This window comes from Ptychodera flava, chromosome 20 (genome assembly GCF_041260155.1).
Source record: "Ptychodera flava strain L36383 chromosome 20, AS_Pfla_20210202, whole genome shotgun sequence".
NCBI lineage: Eukaryota > Metazoa > Hemichordata > Enteropneusta > Ptychoderidae > Ptychodera > Ptychodera flava.
Window position 1 is genome coordinate 30,618,168 of NC_091947.1, and position 19,970 is coordinate 30,638,137.

The following is a 19,970-nucleotide window of genomic DNA, read 5'->3' on the forward strand; positions in this document are numbered from 1 at the left end:
AGATAAGTGTTTATTCCATTCAAAAAGTGTACGCTTAAGAGTTTGGGTGGCGATTTCTTGGTCATTAAGTCCAACCCGGAAGTGGATGCCACTGTTTATAAGCAACCAAGGGTCATTTGATCAGCAAAAGCCTGCATGGGGCATTTTATTTGCGGCTGTCGGGATGTAGCAATATTTTAGCGAAGGTCTCGCATTAAAAGAAAATCCGGGATTATTGTCATCATGGAGGCAACAGATACGCGGCCGACTATCGACTCTGGTCAAGGTACAGTTCAAATACAGCAAAGTAAGCCTTCTATTGCTAAGGCAAAACACGTATCGCTACCAGGATCGGCTGGGAAGCCTCGCATAGTGAGGAAAAACTCGAAGCTTGAAAGCGATGAATATATGGCGGCGGCGATAGGTGATACTGCGTGGCTCAAACAAAGTCTTCGTGATGGTAGAGATGCAACGACGTTTGACAAAAACGTGAGTTTCAAATCGGTTGTTTTATTCATAGACCCTTTTAAGGTCTATATTTTATTGGAGCTCCGGGTAATTTTACCGAATGTCAGTCACGAATAATGAACAAACTGGTGTGTAAGCTTATGTTTATTCGGAAGAGGCAGTGAGCCGTTAACGAAAACATTGTGTGACTTTATGTACACAGCACATACAGCAGCACATTTACTTCCATTGGACGCGTTCACTCATTAAAATGGATCCTTGTGATCCAAAAAATATTGAAGCATTTCATTTTGGGGGCATTTTCTTTATATTTCTGCAATTTTATATTGTATTATATATTTATAGTATGATATGATCAGGGGGTTAGGCTGTTCATCGACCTTTACCAATGTTGAATATTTCAAAATGAGTCCAATCCAGCGCATGAATGCCATCATGGAATAAGATCATTTTCCTTTTTTTGTATAAAGGAAATTTGAAAACTGCATGACAAGTACTATGTATTCCTCATTAAAAATAATATTCGAGAATGAGAGAAATGATTGGAAGGAAAGAGAAATATTAAACATGAACATGGCAGTTTGTTAGTAACTAAAGACTTTATTTATCAACTAATAATGAATTCTGAAGTTAAACAATGGATTTCTATTTTGTTCTTTGCAGGGACTTGCAGCAATTCATCTAGCAGCATTGCATGGTCGCTTGGACAGTGTGAAATTGCTGGTTGAGAAGTATGGTGTTGATGTCAATTTACCGAGTAGTACTGGATGGCGACCAATTCACCTGGCAATAAACAACAGAACTGGTAAACGGGCACTACAATGTGTTGAATATCTATTACAAAAAGAAGCGGATCCATCTGTGTAAGTCAGTTCTCAATGCAAATGCCACTACTTTGCAAACAAAATTTAATAGAATTACTGAATACCAAATGTAGCTGGCCATATTGTTGCCATGCTTAACACATGACTGCACACATGGAAGGTTTGCTACAGTAACTGTGCATGGGCTTCAAAATCCCTGTGTTCTTCCCATTTGGATACTCTATGGTTGTGAAAAATATGCACCTAATTAAATCAAATATTGACATTGTTTGGAAATTACACAAAATTGTGATGTTGCCCACTTTGTAATTATCAAAGATTGTAACATGTGCACCCCACATTTTTTGTTTCAGACTTAACGATGATGACTTGACTCCTGCTCATCAAGCTGCGATCGAAGGAACAGTGAAGTGTCTGCAGGCAGTGATCAATGCAGGGGGTCTGATTGACACCAGAGATGTCAAAGGTCACCTACCCATAGATTATGCTAAGCTCTGGGGAAACAGAGATTGTGCTAGGTAAATTTTCTGACACCTTTCACCCATGTACTACATTAATTTAAATTGGAAATAAGCAAAGTAGACATTTGTTGCCATAGTAATAGTCTTGTTAATTCTGTATTATTTGAAAAGATATTAATGATGTCAAAATCACAGAGGGATGATAAATTTTCAGTGAACTTTTCTGCGATTGTAGTCAATTAAATGTGACCCAACAGGATAATTTTTTGTGGAGGAACTTGCTTTATCCAATAGCATTTCTGCATGCAGAAAAACAAAACTTGATTGTTGGCATATCAGTATCTTAGTAATAGGATAAACAAACAGTTTGATATACTTGAAACAAAAGAACAGTTATGAACTACAAATCCTTGAAGAGATTACAAGACTGTTGTTCCAAAAACATGATCTCATGAGACTGACAATTTTCGTATAAATTTGGACAATGTGAAAATGACAAGAATCAAATATTAGACTGCCCACAGTCCCTCCACAAATTGAATTGCTCATGAACTACTGCAAATTTTATTCTATGTTGAGTGTTGTCATGCCGCTGCCTGAAACACATTGCTTTACATTTAATACAGGATGGTTTTGTTGCTATGTAGCTAGCTCAGTGCCGATGGGGACGTAATCGGCCATTTGATGTATTGTTGGGACGTTACTCCATTGAAATGTATTAAATGGTTCTTACAGGGATGATATGAAAGCTGTTCTATACCGTGCGAGAATGCCTTACGGCTCTGAGTGATCCTAGGGTTATTGTAATTCATTGAGACTGCACGTTTATGGCAGTGTTATTGTTATCCCCTATTATGTGCCTAGCCTAAGTAGATGGGTGAATGATCTTACCTCAAAGCAGAGTGAGCGTCGCCATTGTTACAAGTATTCGTGTATTTTACTGTTGGTCCATTCTGATCTAATTCAGGTCAGGAGGGACACACATGAGTATATATTCAGCTCACATATAATGTACTTTGAAAAATAAATGAAACCAAGTACTGATGTAAAGAAAAAAGCCACAAAAATTAAAAAAGAAATACAGATTATAATACATAGTGATGAAGTGACTAGCCTACTGATGCATTTAACAACAGCATGTAATATTTAATATTGATATTTAAGAATTTGTTTTGTGATGATTACATTTCCATGGCAACTACAATATATTTTAATAGTTTAAGAACAAAGCCATCAAAGAATTTCAAAATATGTTTTCAGTCAAATAATCTCTATTGACTTTGATTGCAAGCCTCCATGTTTGAAAGCAAATGTGTATCCCTAGTGTTAATGTACACTGAAGATTTACAATACCTATAACGATCATGATGTAATTCATTTGACTGTGACATATATAAAGAGATAAGCTGTCAGTCTTACTGTCAATGTCTGTCGTAAGAAAACGACTCAGACAGAATTTATAAAAGTCTGCATTAAAACCTGATAGATCAACTCAAGCATTTTATCCAGTTTAGTAAGAACATTTCCCAAGTTACCATGGAGACAAATACACTCTTCTTAATTGTATCATATTCAGCAGGATTAATTATTTTTGAAATGTTGATATGTCATAAAGTTTTAAAAAATTGCTTAAAAATAATTTTTTTCACAGAATTTTAACAACCGAGATGTGGAGACAAGAGAAAGAACAGGAAGCTTATGAAATGGAAAAACTGCTCTTCTTGAAACAGCTTCAAGATGAAGTGGATGAAGAAGAAGATGAAGTTCAGAAAGCTATAAGAAAAGAAGAAGCTGATCAAGCTTTCAGTGATTGGCTGGAAAGAAAACATCTGCCAAGATCACCATCCATTCGGGGTGACTCAGCCAAGAAAGAACAGAGAGCGAAGAAGAAAGACCAAAGCAAAGCCAAACCTCAGGAAAAATTGTATAAGCCCAACAGTGCTGTCAAGCAGGATAGAGCTTTGAAAAGAACAGAGTTTGAGAGTGACGATGAAAGGAGAATAAAAGTGTGGAATAAGAAGGAACCCAAAGCTCTACATGCTATTACTGAAGGGAAGGGTAAATCTCCTCAGTCTCAAATGGCACAGCGATCTCCAGCTCCTCCAAGACTAGCACCATTAGCAATTCACGACACAAAGCAACTGGCTGTGTACGATGAAAGAGTTGGATCAGCCGCAGGGTACAGTGAAAGCTCAATGCCCAAGCTGCCAGAGGAGATTATTGACAGAGTCATGACTGGAAAGCCGAACCCCCACGATCGACCGTTAGTTTTCAAATGTAAGAATATCATTGACGTTCAACAGAAGAAGTTTCTACCCATTGACAAACGTCCCAAAGCGAAATATACATGCATCTCTCCCATGACATTTCTTCAAATCTCTTCCCAAGTAATGCTCATGTGTTGCTTCAATCGCGGAGTTTATCTTCCCATATGTCTTCGTCACATAGTCACCGTCGTAGTGTATCAGCACCAGATAGGTCAATGCTCAACAGCTATGACAGACAGAGAGTTACAACCATGATGAAACAGTTAAACAAAAAGAAAAAAACATTTCCTGATATTGGAGGACAAGAATACGAGTTTGCATTCAAAACAAAAGCCATGTAAATTTCAAGTCAAGACCCTTGTATATTTTTTTTCAGATACCAGATTTTTAAGATTTAAGCAGTGTTGGTATATTAAAAGTGAAAGTTTTCAAAAATGTGGCTGCGAAAAAGAGCCACAAGTTAATACTCATTTGCAATTTGATCTAAATCTTTTTTTTCAACCTCAACAATTACTGGTACATTATGGGCATGGCATAAAGTCACTATAGAAAAGTACAGTGACATCCCAGTATTTGTTGACAGGTTCAAAAATGAATTGCCATCATCTGAAAGCTGAGTTCTTTATGGCTGTTCTCAACTGCCCTTTTTTAGCAATATGAACTTTCCTGCCTCGGATTAAATGAACTGAAATCTCCCTTAAACTGAAATTTACAGTTGATTCTTTGAACCTCTGAAGGAAAAAGGAAAATGAAACTGCAATATATTCATGGGTACACATTCAGAAATTTCTCATTTTTTTATTGTACTTTTTTGAATATTTGAAAAATTGTAAGTACATGTATTCAAAACTACCACCTGAGCCCACAAAGTGTCTGCACAGTATGGTTTGAAGTTTGAAGATGTTAGATGAATGCTCACTATTGAACTTACATACAAATATTTTCGATTCTTTAAAACTTAGAAATCCCTCAAAAGTTACATTTATAGTAAGTCTTTATGAAGTAACTGAAAATGGCTATAACCTTAGGATTTTAAAATATGACTTGATCATTTGTACACGTGCAAAGATGTGTACAGCAGACAACATATAAGCCATTGTATACTTGATCTGTTCACCATTCTCTCCAAAACTGTTGCAAGTTACTATACCCGTACGCTGACGCTAACGCATACACAACAAGGATTCCACCCTTACAAGAAATAGTCTAGCACTATCAGTGTTTTATTGTGCTCATCCACTTAGTGTACAACTTTTGGTGTGTCTAATCAAAGGTGAACGGCTATTGCTCTGTTTCATGTGTAATTCATGTATGCACATCTCATAGATCCAACATGTTTTCCATTATCCATGTGTTCTACATTAACTCAGTAAATAGTGTAAAGCATACCGGTACATCGACAGTGATTATCAGTTTCAATATGTAACATTGCCAAGGAAACATTTCTAAAAGTCACAATTTATCAAACCACTGAATGAAAGTCGGTTAAGAAAGTAAGCAACTATATATCCCGTCATCTGATGTAAGGTTGCCAGCATCTACTCAATTTCTGATTTTTCTGAAGAAACAAGTCTCTCAAATAGTAGGTTTTGCTGTTCACCTACACGATGATTTAAGGTTTAAGAACTTTGTGACTAGGAATAAACCATATTCCTCCTGTTACTGGTATTTTTTCATTATGTGACTTTTCTTAATATTACATTTTAAGAAGCTATTCAGTAGTTGCTAATGAAATTTTTATGGTTTTGAAGTCATCCAGGTCTCACTTCATAAGAGACTCATCTTCAGAACTCTACCAAGATTTACAAAAGTGTACAGATTTTATTTTAGTGCATACATATATGCATATTGTACATGATTGTTATTGATTTACAGGTATTTGGTTCAATACAGGCTAACTTGTACCGTATTTCAAGAGATGTGAATGTAATTCAATAGATACTCAGATATCTATTTCCTTTCCTCTATTCCTCTTGCAATGTCTCGATATTTAATTACTTATTTGAGTACTGTGTAGATTTAGAAATAATTATGGGCAAAAAAATCTACCCATATAACTTTGACATTGTAAATATGTAAATATTGTGTACGGGGTAGGGTTTTAAATACAACATGATGTTTTTGGTTTGGTTTGATAATGTAACTGAAATTTGTCATTTGGAAAAGAGTGTGTGTTCCCTCTTGGATCATTTGTCATATGATTGTTTGTACTATGTTAATGAAATGTAAGGAACTGTACAGAATAATGAATTCTGACAATGATTTTAATATTTGTAATGAACTTTTCATATATGAACACATTTGAAGTGATATATAATTGGCAAATATCATCTCGTAGAAGTCAAAGTAGTCATAACAGCATGCCAAAAATTGTTTTCTGTATCACTTTTAAAACATGCCAAAGGTTTCGGTGGTTTTAAAACATGCCAAAGGTTTTGGTTTTCAGGCTTTGCCAAAATTTGTGCCAGAGAGAGTTTTGTAACATTAAAGATGTATTGCTAAAAGTGGTCAAGCTATTCTAAAGCACAATTGATTCATTTCTGATGTGATTCTTTCATGTTTCCAAATCTTTCTGTTGTTATCTACAAGACCTCAGTGTTAGCGACTAACAACTGATTATCTCTTTTGCATATTTCAAGTAATGTTTTTTTACACTGTAACTGTATTAGTACCACAGTGGCTGCATAGTGTCATGAACATTTCATATTTCAAAATACATGTAAATTAAAATTTCCAAAGGCTACATACATCTAGGGTCTATCTTCTCTTGCACATGAATCCAGTCAATGGTGAAATATTCTTGCACTCGTAATGGTAATCCTTTTCAAACTATAGTTCAAAAGTAATGGCAATGATACATGTTTTATCAAAGTCTGTGTTAAAGTGTGCTGAATAAATGCTTAGTTGAGCTTGATATATTTTGCTATCTTTACCAATAAAATATTCTTGGAATACCTCCTTGCCAAAGAATGTTATTTTTGTAGTTCTCTGTTCCTTGAAATTCTGTATGATTTGGCGAGTGTACTTTATGGACGAGTGAAAGAGGAGAAATTTTTCTGCATGCTGCATATGAGTTCCTTATGTCTGCACGTAATTTGCCTCAAACTATATATGACAATGGCTAAAGGGGCATGTATGAGAATATCCCTGACCCAAACAAACAAACAAAAAAGCCTATGTCAACAACATCTGCATTCTCTCCGATGTGTCATGTTGAGATTAATGATACATATATTTAAGTCTGACAATCTCTTTGCGATGTTGTCCCCCAAGGCAAGCCCTGAGGACATTGACTTTAGAGGGCGCTCTTCCCTAAATCCCTGAATGGAGACTCCTTGCACCCACTGGTGCTTGCATCATTGCTTGGATAGTCGATTGAAGGCCCAGCATTAAAGTGTGAGGCTGAAGGCAAACCTCGGTTACCGTAGTAGTGTAAGGAATATTCTTAAGACCTTACAATACAACCAAGGTTCGGCCTTCAGCTTCACATTTCGGTCTTGGGCCTACGATTGACTATCAAAGCAATGCTGCAAGCACCTGTGCTTTCGCAAGTCTACCGTATATTCAAACCATATAAACTCTTTCTCACTGTTAAAGTATAGAAAATTATCTTAGTTTTCTCACTCCATGTTATCAAAATATCTTCTTAAATTCTTTTCGTACATTTTTGTTTCCGTTACCTATCTCAGGTAATATAAATGTTCAAATACTTTACAAGCTGATGCGAAGATCTGCTATCAAGGGTTCTCCTCATGGATATCAATGAAAAAAACACTCTTCTTCCATTTCTGAGATTTTGTTCAAATGTGTGGACATGTACAAAGTATTAATAGTCCTGCATGATGGTCAGAAGTACGTCTTATGCTTTGGTTTGGCTCTGGTCTATGGTAAGCCTAGAACCATTGCTCAGGTTTGTCCTGGTCTTGTCTGACCAGGACGACATTGAGAGTGACTTGTGGCAAAGTGATGAAATAAAGTGTACAATAAGATATCTGCAGTACTGTAGCCCACTAGGCCTAAATTCCTTGATCAAGATTATTTCCTGCATACAAGTTCTGAAGAAATTGATAGGCCTTTTGGACTAATTGCAGTTATGGAAGACTATATTTGATAGTCTGCACTTGGGAGAAGGTCCAAGCACAGAAAGCAGATCAGTTTCAAAGAGAAATAAGGAAGTTGAAAAGTTAAGAACTTCATTAGCATTCAACTTGCTATTCTATACAATAGCAAGAATTTATATTGATATATTATTGCAGTAAAAAGGAAACATTCTCAACAAAATTTAATTTTTGCTTGTATGTAAGCTTTAAACTTTATTGCCCATTCACAAAAGCTTTGCTTAACTAAAAAAATTGAAAAATGTCATCATTAAAATGACGCAATAACTTACAAATGCCACATTAACGTGAAAATGTGCAAATTACTTGTAGATTCTCATGATGTAAACAACAGTTAGAAAACCTTTTCAAAACAGCGCCCTCTGGCTACTACCTGTGGTATGGTACTCCATTGAAATGTCATGTGATACACACAACTCATATTTACCGGTAATAAAAATTCTTACATAAAATGATCAGCACATACCTACATGTAAGATTCACATTAACTGATTGTGTGCAGATTTTTTCACAAGCAGATATGGGTTGTAAATTTGCAGAAATAAAAAATATGCAGAAAGTGATCTAGGTTGTCCTATCATTCCACAAAGTTAATGGTGCAAAGCAAGATACAATCAGAATTATCCAACAATTGTACCTCACATAAAACATTCCATTTATTGCTTTGAATAGAAATCACACATACCACTTGCACTGTGCTTTGATGACCTTTAATGCTGTATTACATATTTTTCTTCTCTTCATATGCCAGCTAAAATTTCTTTAGAGTTCTTTAGCAAAATTCCATGATGTTGAATTGATAACATGAATGTACTTTTTGATAACATGAATGTACTTTTTGATATATCTCTTTTGGCCAGATATGCTTTACTTATGTGCTGCAACTGGAGATACTTAAAGATATATTGGTATATCTTACATACACCAGATAGAACAAAATCATTGAAAATAAGTTATTCAAAATGACACAAATTTAAAGTTACCAAATAATTTTAAAATGCATATAGTTTACTACCTTTAATCTGCTCATTTTGGATGGTTTCTCTTCAAGACAACTATCGTCTGATATTATAACATACGTACAATCTATCACAGTCCAATGTCCATACTGTCAAAATGTATGACTGCATGTGAAACAGTAGGTATGTGCTTTGCACAGACTCAAGTACATAAACCACTGTACTGACATCCACTGTCCTCACTATCGAGATCCATGCACTGACCCCAAAATAAAGACCCATTCATAGTCCTACTAGGTACAATGTCTATGCTACTGAGAAACATGCACTGACCACCATGCCTGATACGGTATCCTTTGCACCATGAACAATGCACCGACCACAACCTTCTTCAAATACAACTATTATCAAGACAAACCACACAGACCATTCATATCTTGTATCCATGGTAGAAAATCATGTTTGTTTTTCCTGTAGCAGATGATAACAATGGCCACAATGGCTACTCATACATTGGATTCCAAAGTAGAAGTTGCTGTTTTAACAGTTGTCCAGTTTGACATAATTTTAAACAATAACAGAACATGATGTATTTATTTCTGAATGCATTGACATACCAAAGTAACATGCAGCAGAGTAGGTTCATGAGATACCCGATATCACAAATTTTATAACTTCCATTTTTTAAGTGACAAAATGCATGCTTCCTTTCAAAAGTTACTAAAGAACCTTAAAGTTTGAAAAAAATACCAGCTCATGAAATATTTACATGATTTCTATGAGTTAAAAATATGTTTGTTTTTGCTTGGACATATTTGTACAGATACATGCAGCGCTAGCACCTATACAGTGTTGATTATTACACTTCTAGTAAAAAATGACCCATGAAACTTTTGCATATTTTGTGCAAATATCAGTTCATTTCATGTGCTCTTCATTGATAAAGACAGCAAATCACATTGAGTATCTTTCTGATATTTTGTTGAGAAATTCAATATCTATGATGACACTACAGTCACGATAGATTAAAGGAGTAGAATAACCTCCATTGATTGGTTTTCATTTGATGGCATGCAAAAAACGTGCACCATCAAAGCTGCCATACACAATCAAAGCTGCCAAGTTCTACTCATCGGAGTAAACAAGGCTGGCCCACCTCTTTTACCATATATGGATACATGCAAATATGCAGTAAAGACGTAAATCTGACAGCGTTTGATCGAGGGTTTCAAAAACTCTGTTTTCGAATTGTGAGTCTACACTCTGATGTTGGTACACTTTCTTTTGATGTTGTATTCATTTTTATGAATTGTTTAATGTCCATACAAGTTCAAATCAAAGTTTTGAAATGAAATTAGTGGTACTGTAAGTAGGGTCATGACTGCTCACAACATCAAAATTGTACATTGATTTTCATATATCATACCAGTATTACACCGGATAACTGAATATTCTGCCATAAAAGGTGATCTCTCTAAGCATGATACTGTAACAAGTTTAAACTGTCATTGTCATATTGCCTCCTTTTTAAGGAGAACCAATTCATTTAATTTATAAATGAGTAAAAATCCAACAATGGCTGTGAAAAGGCTCTGCGCAAGTTTTTACCCAGATGTGATACTCAAAGGATGTGATAAAACCTTGATGTAATGACAACTAAAATGATTTTGATCTCGAAGGCAAGACTTGTTCTCGTAAATAATCAAACACAGACAAAAGACCGTATCTCTTGCTTTTCTTCTTGAAATAATTGCTCACAATATCATCATCTGAAAATAAAATTGAAAACTCAATGAGAGTCACATATTATGGATTAATGAATTCAAAATGATGCTTGACATTGATGAACACTTGACAGTGACTGACATTTACGATTATTGATCATTGGATGACTGTACTTAACCTCCAAGAAGAGGAAGTTTTCCAGAGTTCATTTTTACGAAGAAAAAAAAATGCATATAGCAGGCATACAGTTCCTCTATGATATTAACTTTGTAAACATGAAAACATGACGTTCCCTATTAGTTTACATGCAAGTATTATATTTTTAAAGGGTGTTCAACAAAGTATGATGAGCCCTTTGATTAAAAAGTTTGAATTTACATACTTTGCAGGGACTTTTGTAATGACAATACTAAATGAAATGCTCAAATTTGGAATTACTGAATTGACGATACAGTCTTTTTCACACTGTTGATCTGTGTGATGAATGTACATATTTGGATTTGGAAGCACAATTACTGGTAAATGCATAACACTGAATATGGGAAAAACACACAATCAAAAATGGACGTTTCATCCCACTACTTGTACCATTGCATATAATGGAATCACAGTTCTTATTGTCATTCTCACTTATCAATAAAGTGAACAACACAAACATTATTTCTCCTATGTTTAACATTTTCATCACACTTGATGCAAACACAAAGGAAACTTCACTGTATAAAAGTATAAAAGTATTATCACACAGTACTCCACGTAATGTGTTGGTTCAAAGATTGTAGGGTACCTATAACAATAACAAACATTTGAAATATAGAACATATTTGAGAGAAAATGCATATTTTCTTCTCAGTTAATATAAATGTTTCTAGAAGCAATGCAAGATTCTGCTTGTGTAAATCTATTAAAAAGTAGTCTTTTCACAATGGTTGAGTGATATTAGGCAAAGCAGCTGCAATGGACATATATTTGCTCAGTAAATTGCATTTTTTGAGTTGAGAGGCTAGACTGAATTAGTTGACTTTTAACTATTTTGGCATGTTTTCCACTTCCAAGACTCTGCAAAATTTATACATTTTGTCACAATTGTATTTTGTTCATTCAGAGATTTGTATTTATGGGCAGAAAGATACATGATCATTCATTCAATTTTCAAAAAGAATTTTTAAAATGACAATCACATACCTCCACCCTGTTTTTGTGGCTCTACCATGGTTGGCAGGATATTTTCATTGGCTGAGAGTGAAACAAAGAAACTGAACGGCACCAACCACAAACACACTGTGAAATACGCAAGGACCTGCCAAAAAAAAGAGATACAATGAAAAACGTCAGATGAGTTTATATATTGTTCTGTTAGGATTCCTGTACAGCCACTTTCACTGACCTTGACATCTGCAGACATCCTGTAATTGACTTCATGACCTCTGTTAAGAGTTCATGGACACACCAGCTGCTCTGCAGTGATAAAACTCACAATCTACAATGTTTACATTACAAGAGTGGATTCGCCCTGGACGAGTCTATTATATGATTCATAATTTGTGGACACCAAGGGTTGATATAAATATTTGACCTGAGTTGAATTTGACTGTCTTTAAATAATCACCATCATAATAATGTGATGTGATCCATGGTGTATATAACATGAACATATCATTTTCCAGACTTGGAAAGCCATGTATGAAGTTAGATTATCCCTAGAGGCCAGTCCAAATTATCATGGCGGCTCCACAACAAATGAAACTGCACATGTTCTTAAAGCATGAAAAAAATGGGTACATATATTTCAACAAAGTGACAGAGTGGGTGTTCTGAAGCCCATCTCAATTTACTTGTATGCCATTACTGGTACAGAAGTTCAGTACAATGAAATTGAAATATCAATACCTCAGAAAATGGATGCCACACTGACGCAAAGTACTGAAATGCAAAGAAATGATTGATGACCACCATTACTGTTGAGAGAGAAAAAAAATATGAGTATTAGGCAATACTGAAACAATGTCAAATGATTGACTATATACAGACCAACTGTTATTTAATGCATCCACAAATCAAAAATTACAGAAAATATTCTATGTAAAACTCTAAATTCAGTCAATGCATCAAATAATCTAAAATTTAAGGTCTGTTTAAGTGTGTCCTTTAACCCAATATATTGTGACTTGCTAAGGTTCAGAAGAATTGAGTAGCCATGCACTTGACTCATGATAATCATTTGATTAATAATCAAGTTGTCATAAACCACTTGACCTTGAATTTTGATCAAAATGCAGTCATGTAGAAGAAATGATTGGATCATATGCACTGTCTTTGTCTTTGTAAGTCAAAGGGAATAGTTTTTAACAGCAAATTATCTGGAAGCCATGTTGGCTTTTCTAAAGATGTTGAACAACTTGAACCACGAGCCACGAATGATTTGATAAACATTCATAGGAAAAGAATACAAGATTGCATAAATTTCACGAAGAAAATATCGCTGAACTTGTCCACTGTTACAGAAAAACGATGCTATTAATGGTGCCATATTGAGCCTTAAGACCAGATAGACAAATGGTGAGTTCTTGTCTACTTGATTTGAGAAAGGAGAATTGATAAAGCTAGTACTGATTCATCTGATCTCAACTGAAAAATGTTGAAAGATGCTAACAGTTATCCATTTGATGTCTATTTAGCAATATCATAACATTTAAAGGATTGTCTGTGAGTGACTTATCTGTACTGAAGTATAGCATTAACACAATTAAATATCAAAATATGGTACGAATACAACATTCACATTTACATAGTTGTCCTAAGTATCTATCATATGGGTACCAAAGATTTTGGGATTCTATCCCCAATGCTCTATGTTTTGCAAATTCTGCCTTTATCTTTTCAGTTTTGAGTGCTACTCAATGCCTCTATATTTCCGTTTTTCTGAGTTCCTTATTTGTTAGAGTTGAAAGGGAGAGGTGAAAATTTCCTGGAAGAAAGTGCTTACTAAACTTTGAGAATTTTATCAATGGTGGATGTTAACATAAAAAGTTACAGCAACAATGAACAATATAATGTATCTTACCGCAACTAAGAAGAAAGGCTGGTGAAGTGACTTCAATGAAAGGAAAATTTATGAGAAGTAATGAATACACTCCATTGCCGAAGAGCCCAACCAGTGTAACTTTGTATGGAATATCTTCAAATAATATGAGTCCAACGTATACCACTGTGGTAAACTGTGAAAGACAGCAAAATTATATTTTGTTTGATCTACTGTGTACAAAGTTTTCTAGGGCTTTGTGTCTGACTTTAATTTATGTGATAAACTACATCCACTTCTAAAAACAATAACAATTTTATTTCATTCTTTAATCATGAACTCTTGATCCATTTCCATTCTGTTTCAAACAGCATTGTTAGACATTAACACCTGGAAAATGGCAAGTTGAAAGAACTTGTTGCATGAATATTTATCTTGACCACTTTCTTTGTTGCTGTGTATCTGGAAGCAGAAATTGAACAGTGATGAGAATATTGGTCTAAATTCATCTTGATACTTCAGAATCATACAAGAATGATGATCAGTTCTATTAGTATTACCATGGAGGTAGTAGAGAAGGAGTCACAACTAGGCGGAGATCAAAGGGACCATGTGTTTTGCCGCTGTTTGCCTTACTACTACTCCATTAGCACCAACGGGACTTGTGAATGCGTTTTCTCGGATTTAGGAAACAAGATTAAATTCGTTCGGGGTCGTTCGGGTGTTTCGGCCGTCCCTCGGTAGTTGACAGATCTTCAAACATGGCGTCACGTGTCCAAGCGTCGCGTCGGGAAGTTCGAGTCGTTCCACTGATTTTGATGTACACGATGTTAAAGAGGTCGAGGAACAGATAATTGAGGAAGGGAGCTTTTGTATCTGCAAAGGCGCGGAGACTGAGTTGATGATAGCTTGCGATCACAAAAAAATGCCATAGGCCTACATCGTAGTGCAGCATTGTTAACACACCAACTTTTTCCAAATCGCGATTCTTGATTCTTGCCGTGTTTTATCATGTTGTACTGGCATTAATGATAAGGTTAAATAAGAAAGCATAGCTTTTAACTGCTACGTCCATGACTTTAATGAATGGTCGCGATATAAAAACAACACGTACTATGCACTGAAACAAAGCGTCGCCTATGGCGTCGCTGGCGTCGCGTCATAAACACCCGGGAAACGCTACAAGTTTAACCCACGCTCACGGCAGTGCTGCAATCCGCTGCACCATACTCAGTACATGATTGAAAAGTTCGTGATCAGAACTTCCATTCTAACAAGGAAAGGTTCCTGCGATCGAATGTAAAGTATAAAAAAACGACGTTAAAATTACCAAGATTTTGAGAATGAAAAACTTAAATTCCTTGTAACTCAACTTTTCGTGGACGGAACGTGTCGGTTCTTACACTATCATGACGCACTTGACCCAAGCAACGCAAATTTTATACACTCTTTGCGCATGCGTTTTGACATTCTGGAGAAACTGAGTCGCATTGGCAAACCCAGGTTCATTTCACTCCGTTCCTATTGCGAAGTCACCGTCGGCAACGCAGATGGCGGGAAAGGGGTGTTAAACAATGGACATAAATGGATTAAACCAATGGTGCACAATAGTAATAAACGTAATTATCTCAGTTGTGACTCCTTCTCTACTACCTCCATGGTATTACTAAAGATCAGTGTTACAAGCTGGTAATGTTTTGGTGTGGCCGCACCCCAGGGCTTCTCTGCAAATGGTGATGTCTCAATTCAAATGCAAACTACAGAGTATGGAAATGCAGGACCAGTCTTGGAAAGTGTGAAAGACTTCCTGTGGTCATGGGAATGTGAGACCTTTTGAAGCCAAGAAACCAAATAAGCATTGAGTGTATCTATGAATCATGTGGGTAAACAGAACTGATTAGTAGGTAAACTGGCATAGCTTCCTGTGTGAAACTTTGCATAGCCTTTCTCAAGAACAATGACTACATCATATGTTTGAGAGGAAGAATTACCAGCAGACTGTCTTTCCCCTTGTCTGTCTATGAATGACTACTACCTCCATGGAATGACTCAATAGTACTTGTATATCTTCAAGGTCTTCTGTTCAAACAATAGTAGTCTAGTCAGAGTCAGGAAATTCATCTCTAATATCAGGAAAGTCATGACTACAGCAACAAGGACTCTACCATTGTACTTTCCCTTATGTCTTTAGATATGGCAAAAACTGTAGGCACTTCCAGATATGAGTTTGGAAGTTCAACATGTTAATATTTATTTTAAATGAAAATTTCCTACTGACCAAAGATTTTCAAAGACGAAAATGCCAATCTCACTGATAAAAGATACTCAAAGATGCTTTCTTTGTGTTTTTGACTGCATTGTTTGATGATGGCAGTATTTTGAAATTATATTCTCATCCTGCCAGGCCTATCACTTCCCCATCTGCCAACTCACTAAAAAGCAGTATTGATCCAAAACCTATAGTATTGTCACCTACTTAGCACGCTCATAGCAGGTTTGGTAAAAGACAGGTTTTCAGTATCTCTGTTTTCAGGGGCTTCACATGTTTAAGATTGTTAAAGTGCAACATATGGGACATGTTATCATCGTTATGCCTTAGTGGTTTTAGCCAATTTGACCTGATGGTGACATACAAACTATGTGTAAGGTCCATTACAGGATAAAGGTCGATGGTCACCATAAAGGCACTCTTTCAATCTATAGTACCATATTTTCACACGTTTCAGGGATACATTATTCTTCTTGTAATGTTCCTAAACAAACTTGACAATGTATTTATATAATGTACGAAGGCAGTATCATGTATGAAGCATAAATGACATCATATTTCTTAATTCTAGTCACTGAGTAAATGCTATGAGCTTGCTTTCACACTTGTGTTGTACCTTTCAAATTTCACGTTTTACAATGTAATTGGATTTGTGGTTTCTCTTATCTATCACACAGACCATACCTATGCAAAACACCCTCTTGACCTTACAGGAATACAACATCCTGGGACAACAAAGAAAGGAAGGCTGAGGCTCTAATAAACCCACTGGGAAAACACATATAGTCAATCTCTGTAAGAACACACCAACTGGTTTTGCAACAGGATTTCAAGATAATACTTATCAACAGGAAATGTTTATTCTTGAAACGATGATGGATAAAATGATAATAAAGTTCACTTACAATGAGCAGAGCTTTTATCACTTTTGCTGTCATGACTGTGAATTCTTCGACAAGTTCAGCAACATAGTACAGACCTGCAGCTGTAATTGGGATGAAAAAAAATTACAATCATCAAGACATTTGTTAGGCTGTGTAAAGTAGATTTCTCCAGTTCTAAGCTAGATAGTGACCATGTCACAGATACTGTAGGCAGTGATCCTTCATCACGCTTTAGACTAATGCCCATCTCTCATGATGAGTTTTCACTCACTTATAATCTTGGTCTTTCATGTTAAAATTGTAAAATGCAAACGTGAGTGCATTACACAGTCCCTCCACCATGGAGGGACAGTAGTGCATTGGCACGTCTGAGTGATGAAAATAATGCATCACACTCTTTCTTGTATACATTCTCTGAGTTTTCTACAACTCATTTACCAGTATAATTCAGTTTTACAGTTGATATAATTCATTACCAGTATTATAGGTTTTGGCCTCGCTGACAAACCATGTGCACACATGGTGCTGTATCTACGCACAGTCCCTCCACACATATGGAAGGACTGTGATCTATGGTTATAATCCCTATTGTCTGTTGTCACATGCGTGCTTCTTTCACTGTAACCAAATGTTCATTTACTGCTGAACTCCTGAATAATTTTATAACACTGAATTTGTTATTAACTTTTACTCATAACCCAAAGCATTTCATAAACTGACTGTACTAAAGGTTTCAGCAAACGATTAACCCTTTTCCTGCCAGACAGTAATAACTGTATCACTTCCCCATCAGCCAAGTCAGTAAAAAGCAGTATTGAACCAAAACATGACGTATTTTCACCCATTTGGCTTGGTATGTTATAGCATCTTTTGTCCAAAAAATCAACTTTACAGTATTATGTTTTCAACAGTCTTCAAATGTACAGTATTATGTTAAAATACATCATATGGAATACGTTGTGTTTCATTAATTTTAACCATCTTGACCTGGTGGTGAAATATGGACTTGGCAGGAAAAGATTTAACATGTTGACTTAAATGTAGTGAAATACTACACTATGCCACTTGTTAAGGGCATTAAAAACAGCCAGTTAGTGGGAATTCTGTGACTTCAAGCTGCATGTATAACCTGCATCATGCCTGTATCATTGATGCAGTTGTTCATTTGAATCCTCATGCTTCCCTACTTCTGTTAACTGTGGCAAGGATGTAGAACATTTTGGTTAGAGGTGGCAAAAATAAAAGTACAGGTGGCTACAAGTAGTGTCTGCGCACATTAAGTTTGTGCAAAATGTCCTGATTTTTTACTGAAACCAAATTTTCACAGCAGGCAAATTTAAGCTGACAGCCGCTTGTTTTTGCTGGCTGCCGGCTATTTTCTACATCCCTGCGTTGTATCCTAGATAAATGATTCTACACAAGTAAAATAGCCATTTCTTTGCTCATTTTCTCTCTCGTAATATCACATGACAAATATCATCACTGGAAGTGCCTTTTCTCTGAGGAAATAAATTTCATAGAGTCTTTCAAGAGCTAGTATCCTGAACATACTGTTTATTGTAGTCCCAACGTGTAAGTTTTTGACTCACTCTTCAGGAGAATCTGTCAAAATAGAAAGTTGTGGTCAAGCCTACTCTGTAACTCAGAACTTCTAAATTTGGCACCAGAACTGAAGCTTACATGAGTGAGCAATATAGAAGCAGATAGGCATTGTATAAAAAAATGCCGATAAAAGCTCATTCTTTATGTTTTGTTGCATAGTAATTTCAAAATTGTTGCAAAGCCATGCATGGTGGAGCTATGTTCACAGCATCTCTGTATTTGAGAATGGATGAAAATACACCTCCACGATTTGAGAATGGTTCCATTATAATTGTACCTAAATCACGGTGATAGAGGGACGGACCGTGCTCAAATCAACATGTTTACAGTAAATCACTGCTACTAAGTGTAAACTTGCACTGGATGTGTCAAAGTTGATTCTTTCAAGGATGAGCATTATAGCAAGACTAATAATTGCATAACAACATGGACAAGTGTAAACAACTGTGAGGTATTTGGTTGAAATCTGTACCATCATCACATTCATCAGTCGTTTCTGCTTTCAATACAGATTCTGGTTAATGGTTGTCTTTACTTGGTAACTGCTTTTCCCTTCACAACTACAACAACAACAATAGTACACGTAGTAATGTCAGTGTCTTGAAACACGGATCAATCAACAGTGCGAAAATAAACATGAATCAAATATTGAGCCTGTGTTATTATGCATGGGTGATTTTGGCTCTATGCGCTCTGCTCTTTCATCAGTGTGATTTCGGCCCACTGTGCTCAGCACTTCCATCACATTCATTCGTTTGCAGAGAGCAAGGCCTTGTATGGCCTTGCGATTGTAAAGTTTTCAATATCGTGATGTAGTTCGACGAAGCCCTCAGTGTTTGCTACCTCCAGGAAAGAAGTCATACGATCTATTAATACAGTGATTCTAAATTTAGGCCAAGTCACGCCAAACACATGTGAATTTGAGAATGATACACAACGTTGGCACTTCCGTTAAATTGCCCCGAACTCCACAATATTGAGATAAAATCAGAATATCTGGGTTTAACAAATTGCTCGGATAGTGCAGGAGGGCATAAACTTACCCAACGATAATGTGACTAAACAGATTTGGATTGCAAGAGCAACCCAGCTTAGGAGATAAATAAACCACATTTCTGTAATCTTGTCTTCACTGCTTATGCTACGTAATGGGGGTATTCCAAAATGGCCACTCGCAGGCTTTCCGGTCGGAAGAGGGCGCTGATGAGAGCACGATAATCCAATTACACATCTGGGGTGGTCATTAAGTATTTAGTAGAGGGACTCATAATAATTTCAATAAAGTTGAGTTCTAATGATTCCATGAAAGTTCAAATCGCTTCCTCTCCGTTGTTAACACTGTCGTAAACTTTGCATATACAAACCAAGCGTTATATCTTCCTCGAATATTTT

At 36.0% G+C, this 19,970-nt stretch overlaps 2 protein-coding genes across 2 annotated transcripts; one reads left to right on the forward strand and one right to left on the reverse strand.

The window, feature by feature from the left end:
• Window positions 1-95: 95 nt before the first annotated feature.
• LOC139120611 (ankyrin repeat domain-containing protein 53-like) lies at window positions 96-6,953 on the forward strand. Its single transcript, XM_070685121.1, has 4 exons — window positions 96-468; window positions 1,111-1,310; window positions 1,625-1,789; window positions 3,384-6,953. The coding sequence occupies exons 1-4, from the start codon at window positions 223-225 to the stop codon at window positions 4,252-4,254; spliced, it is 1,482 nt and encodes a 493-aa protein (XP_070541222.1). The 5' UTR covers window positions 96-222; the 3' UTR covers window positions 4,255-6,953.
• A 1,327-nt stretch (window positions 6,954-8,280) lies between these two features.
• On the reverse strand, window positions 8,281-19,765 carry LOC139120615 (protein TEX261-like). The gene is made up of 6 exons (XM_070685125.1): window positions 19,622-19,765; window positions 16,998-17,077; window positions 13,866-14,019; window positions 12,692-12,759; window positions 11,987-12,101; window positions 8,281-10,845 (listed from the first exon to the last, which is right to left on the reverse strand). Exons 1-6 carry the CDS (start codon window positions 19,689-19,691, stop codon window positions 10,733-10,735), a joined length of 600 nt encoding a protein of 199 aa, XP_070541226.1. The 5' UTR covers window positions 19,692-19,765; the 3' UTR covers window positions 8,281-10,732.
• Window positions 19,766-19,970: the final 205 nt, after the last annotated feature.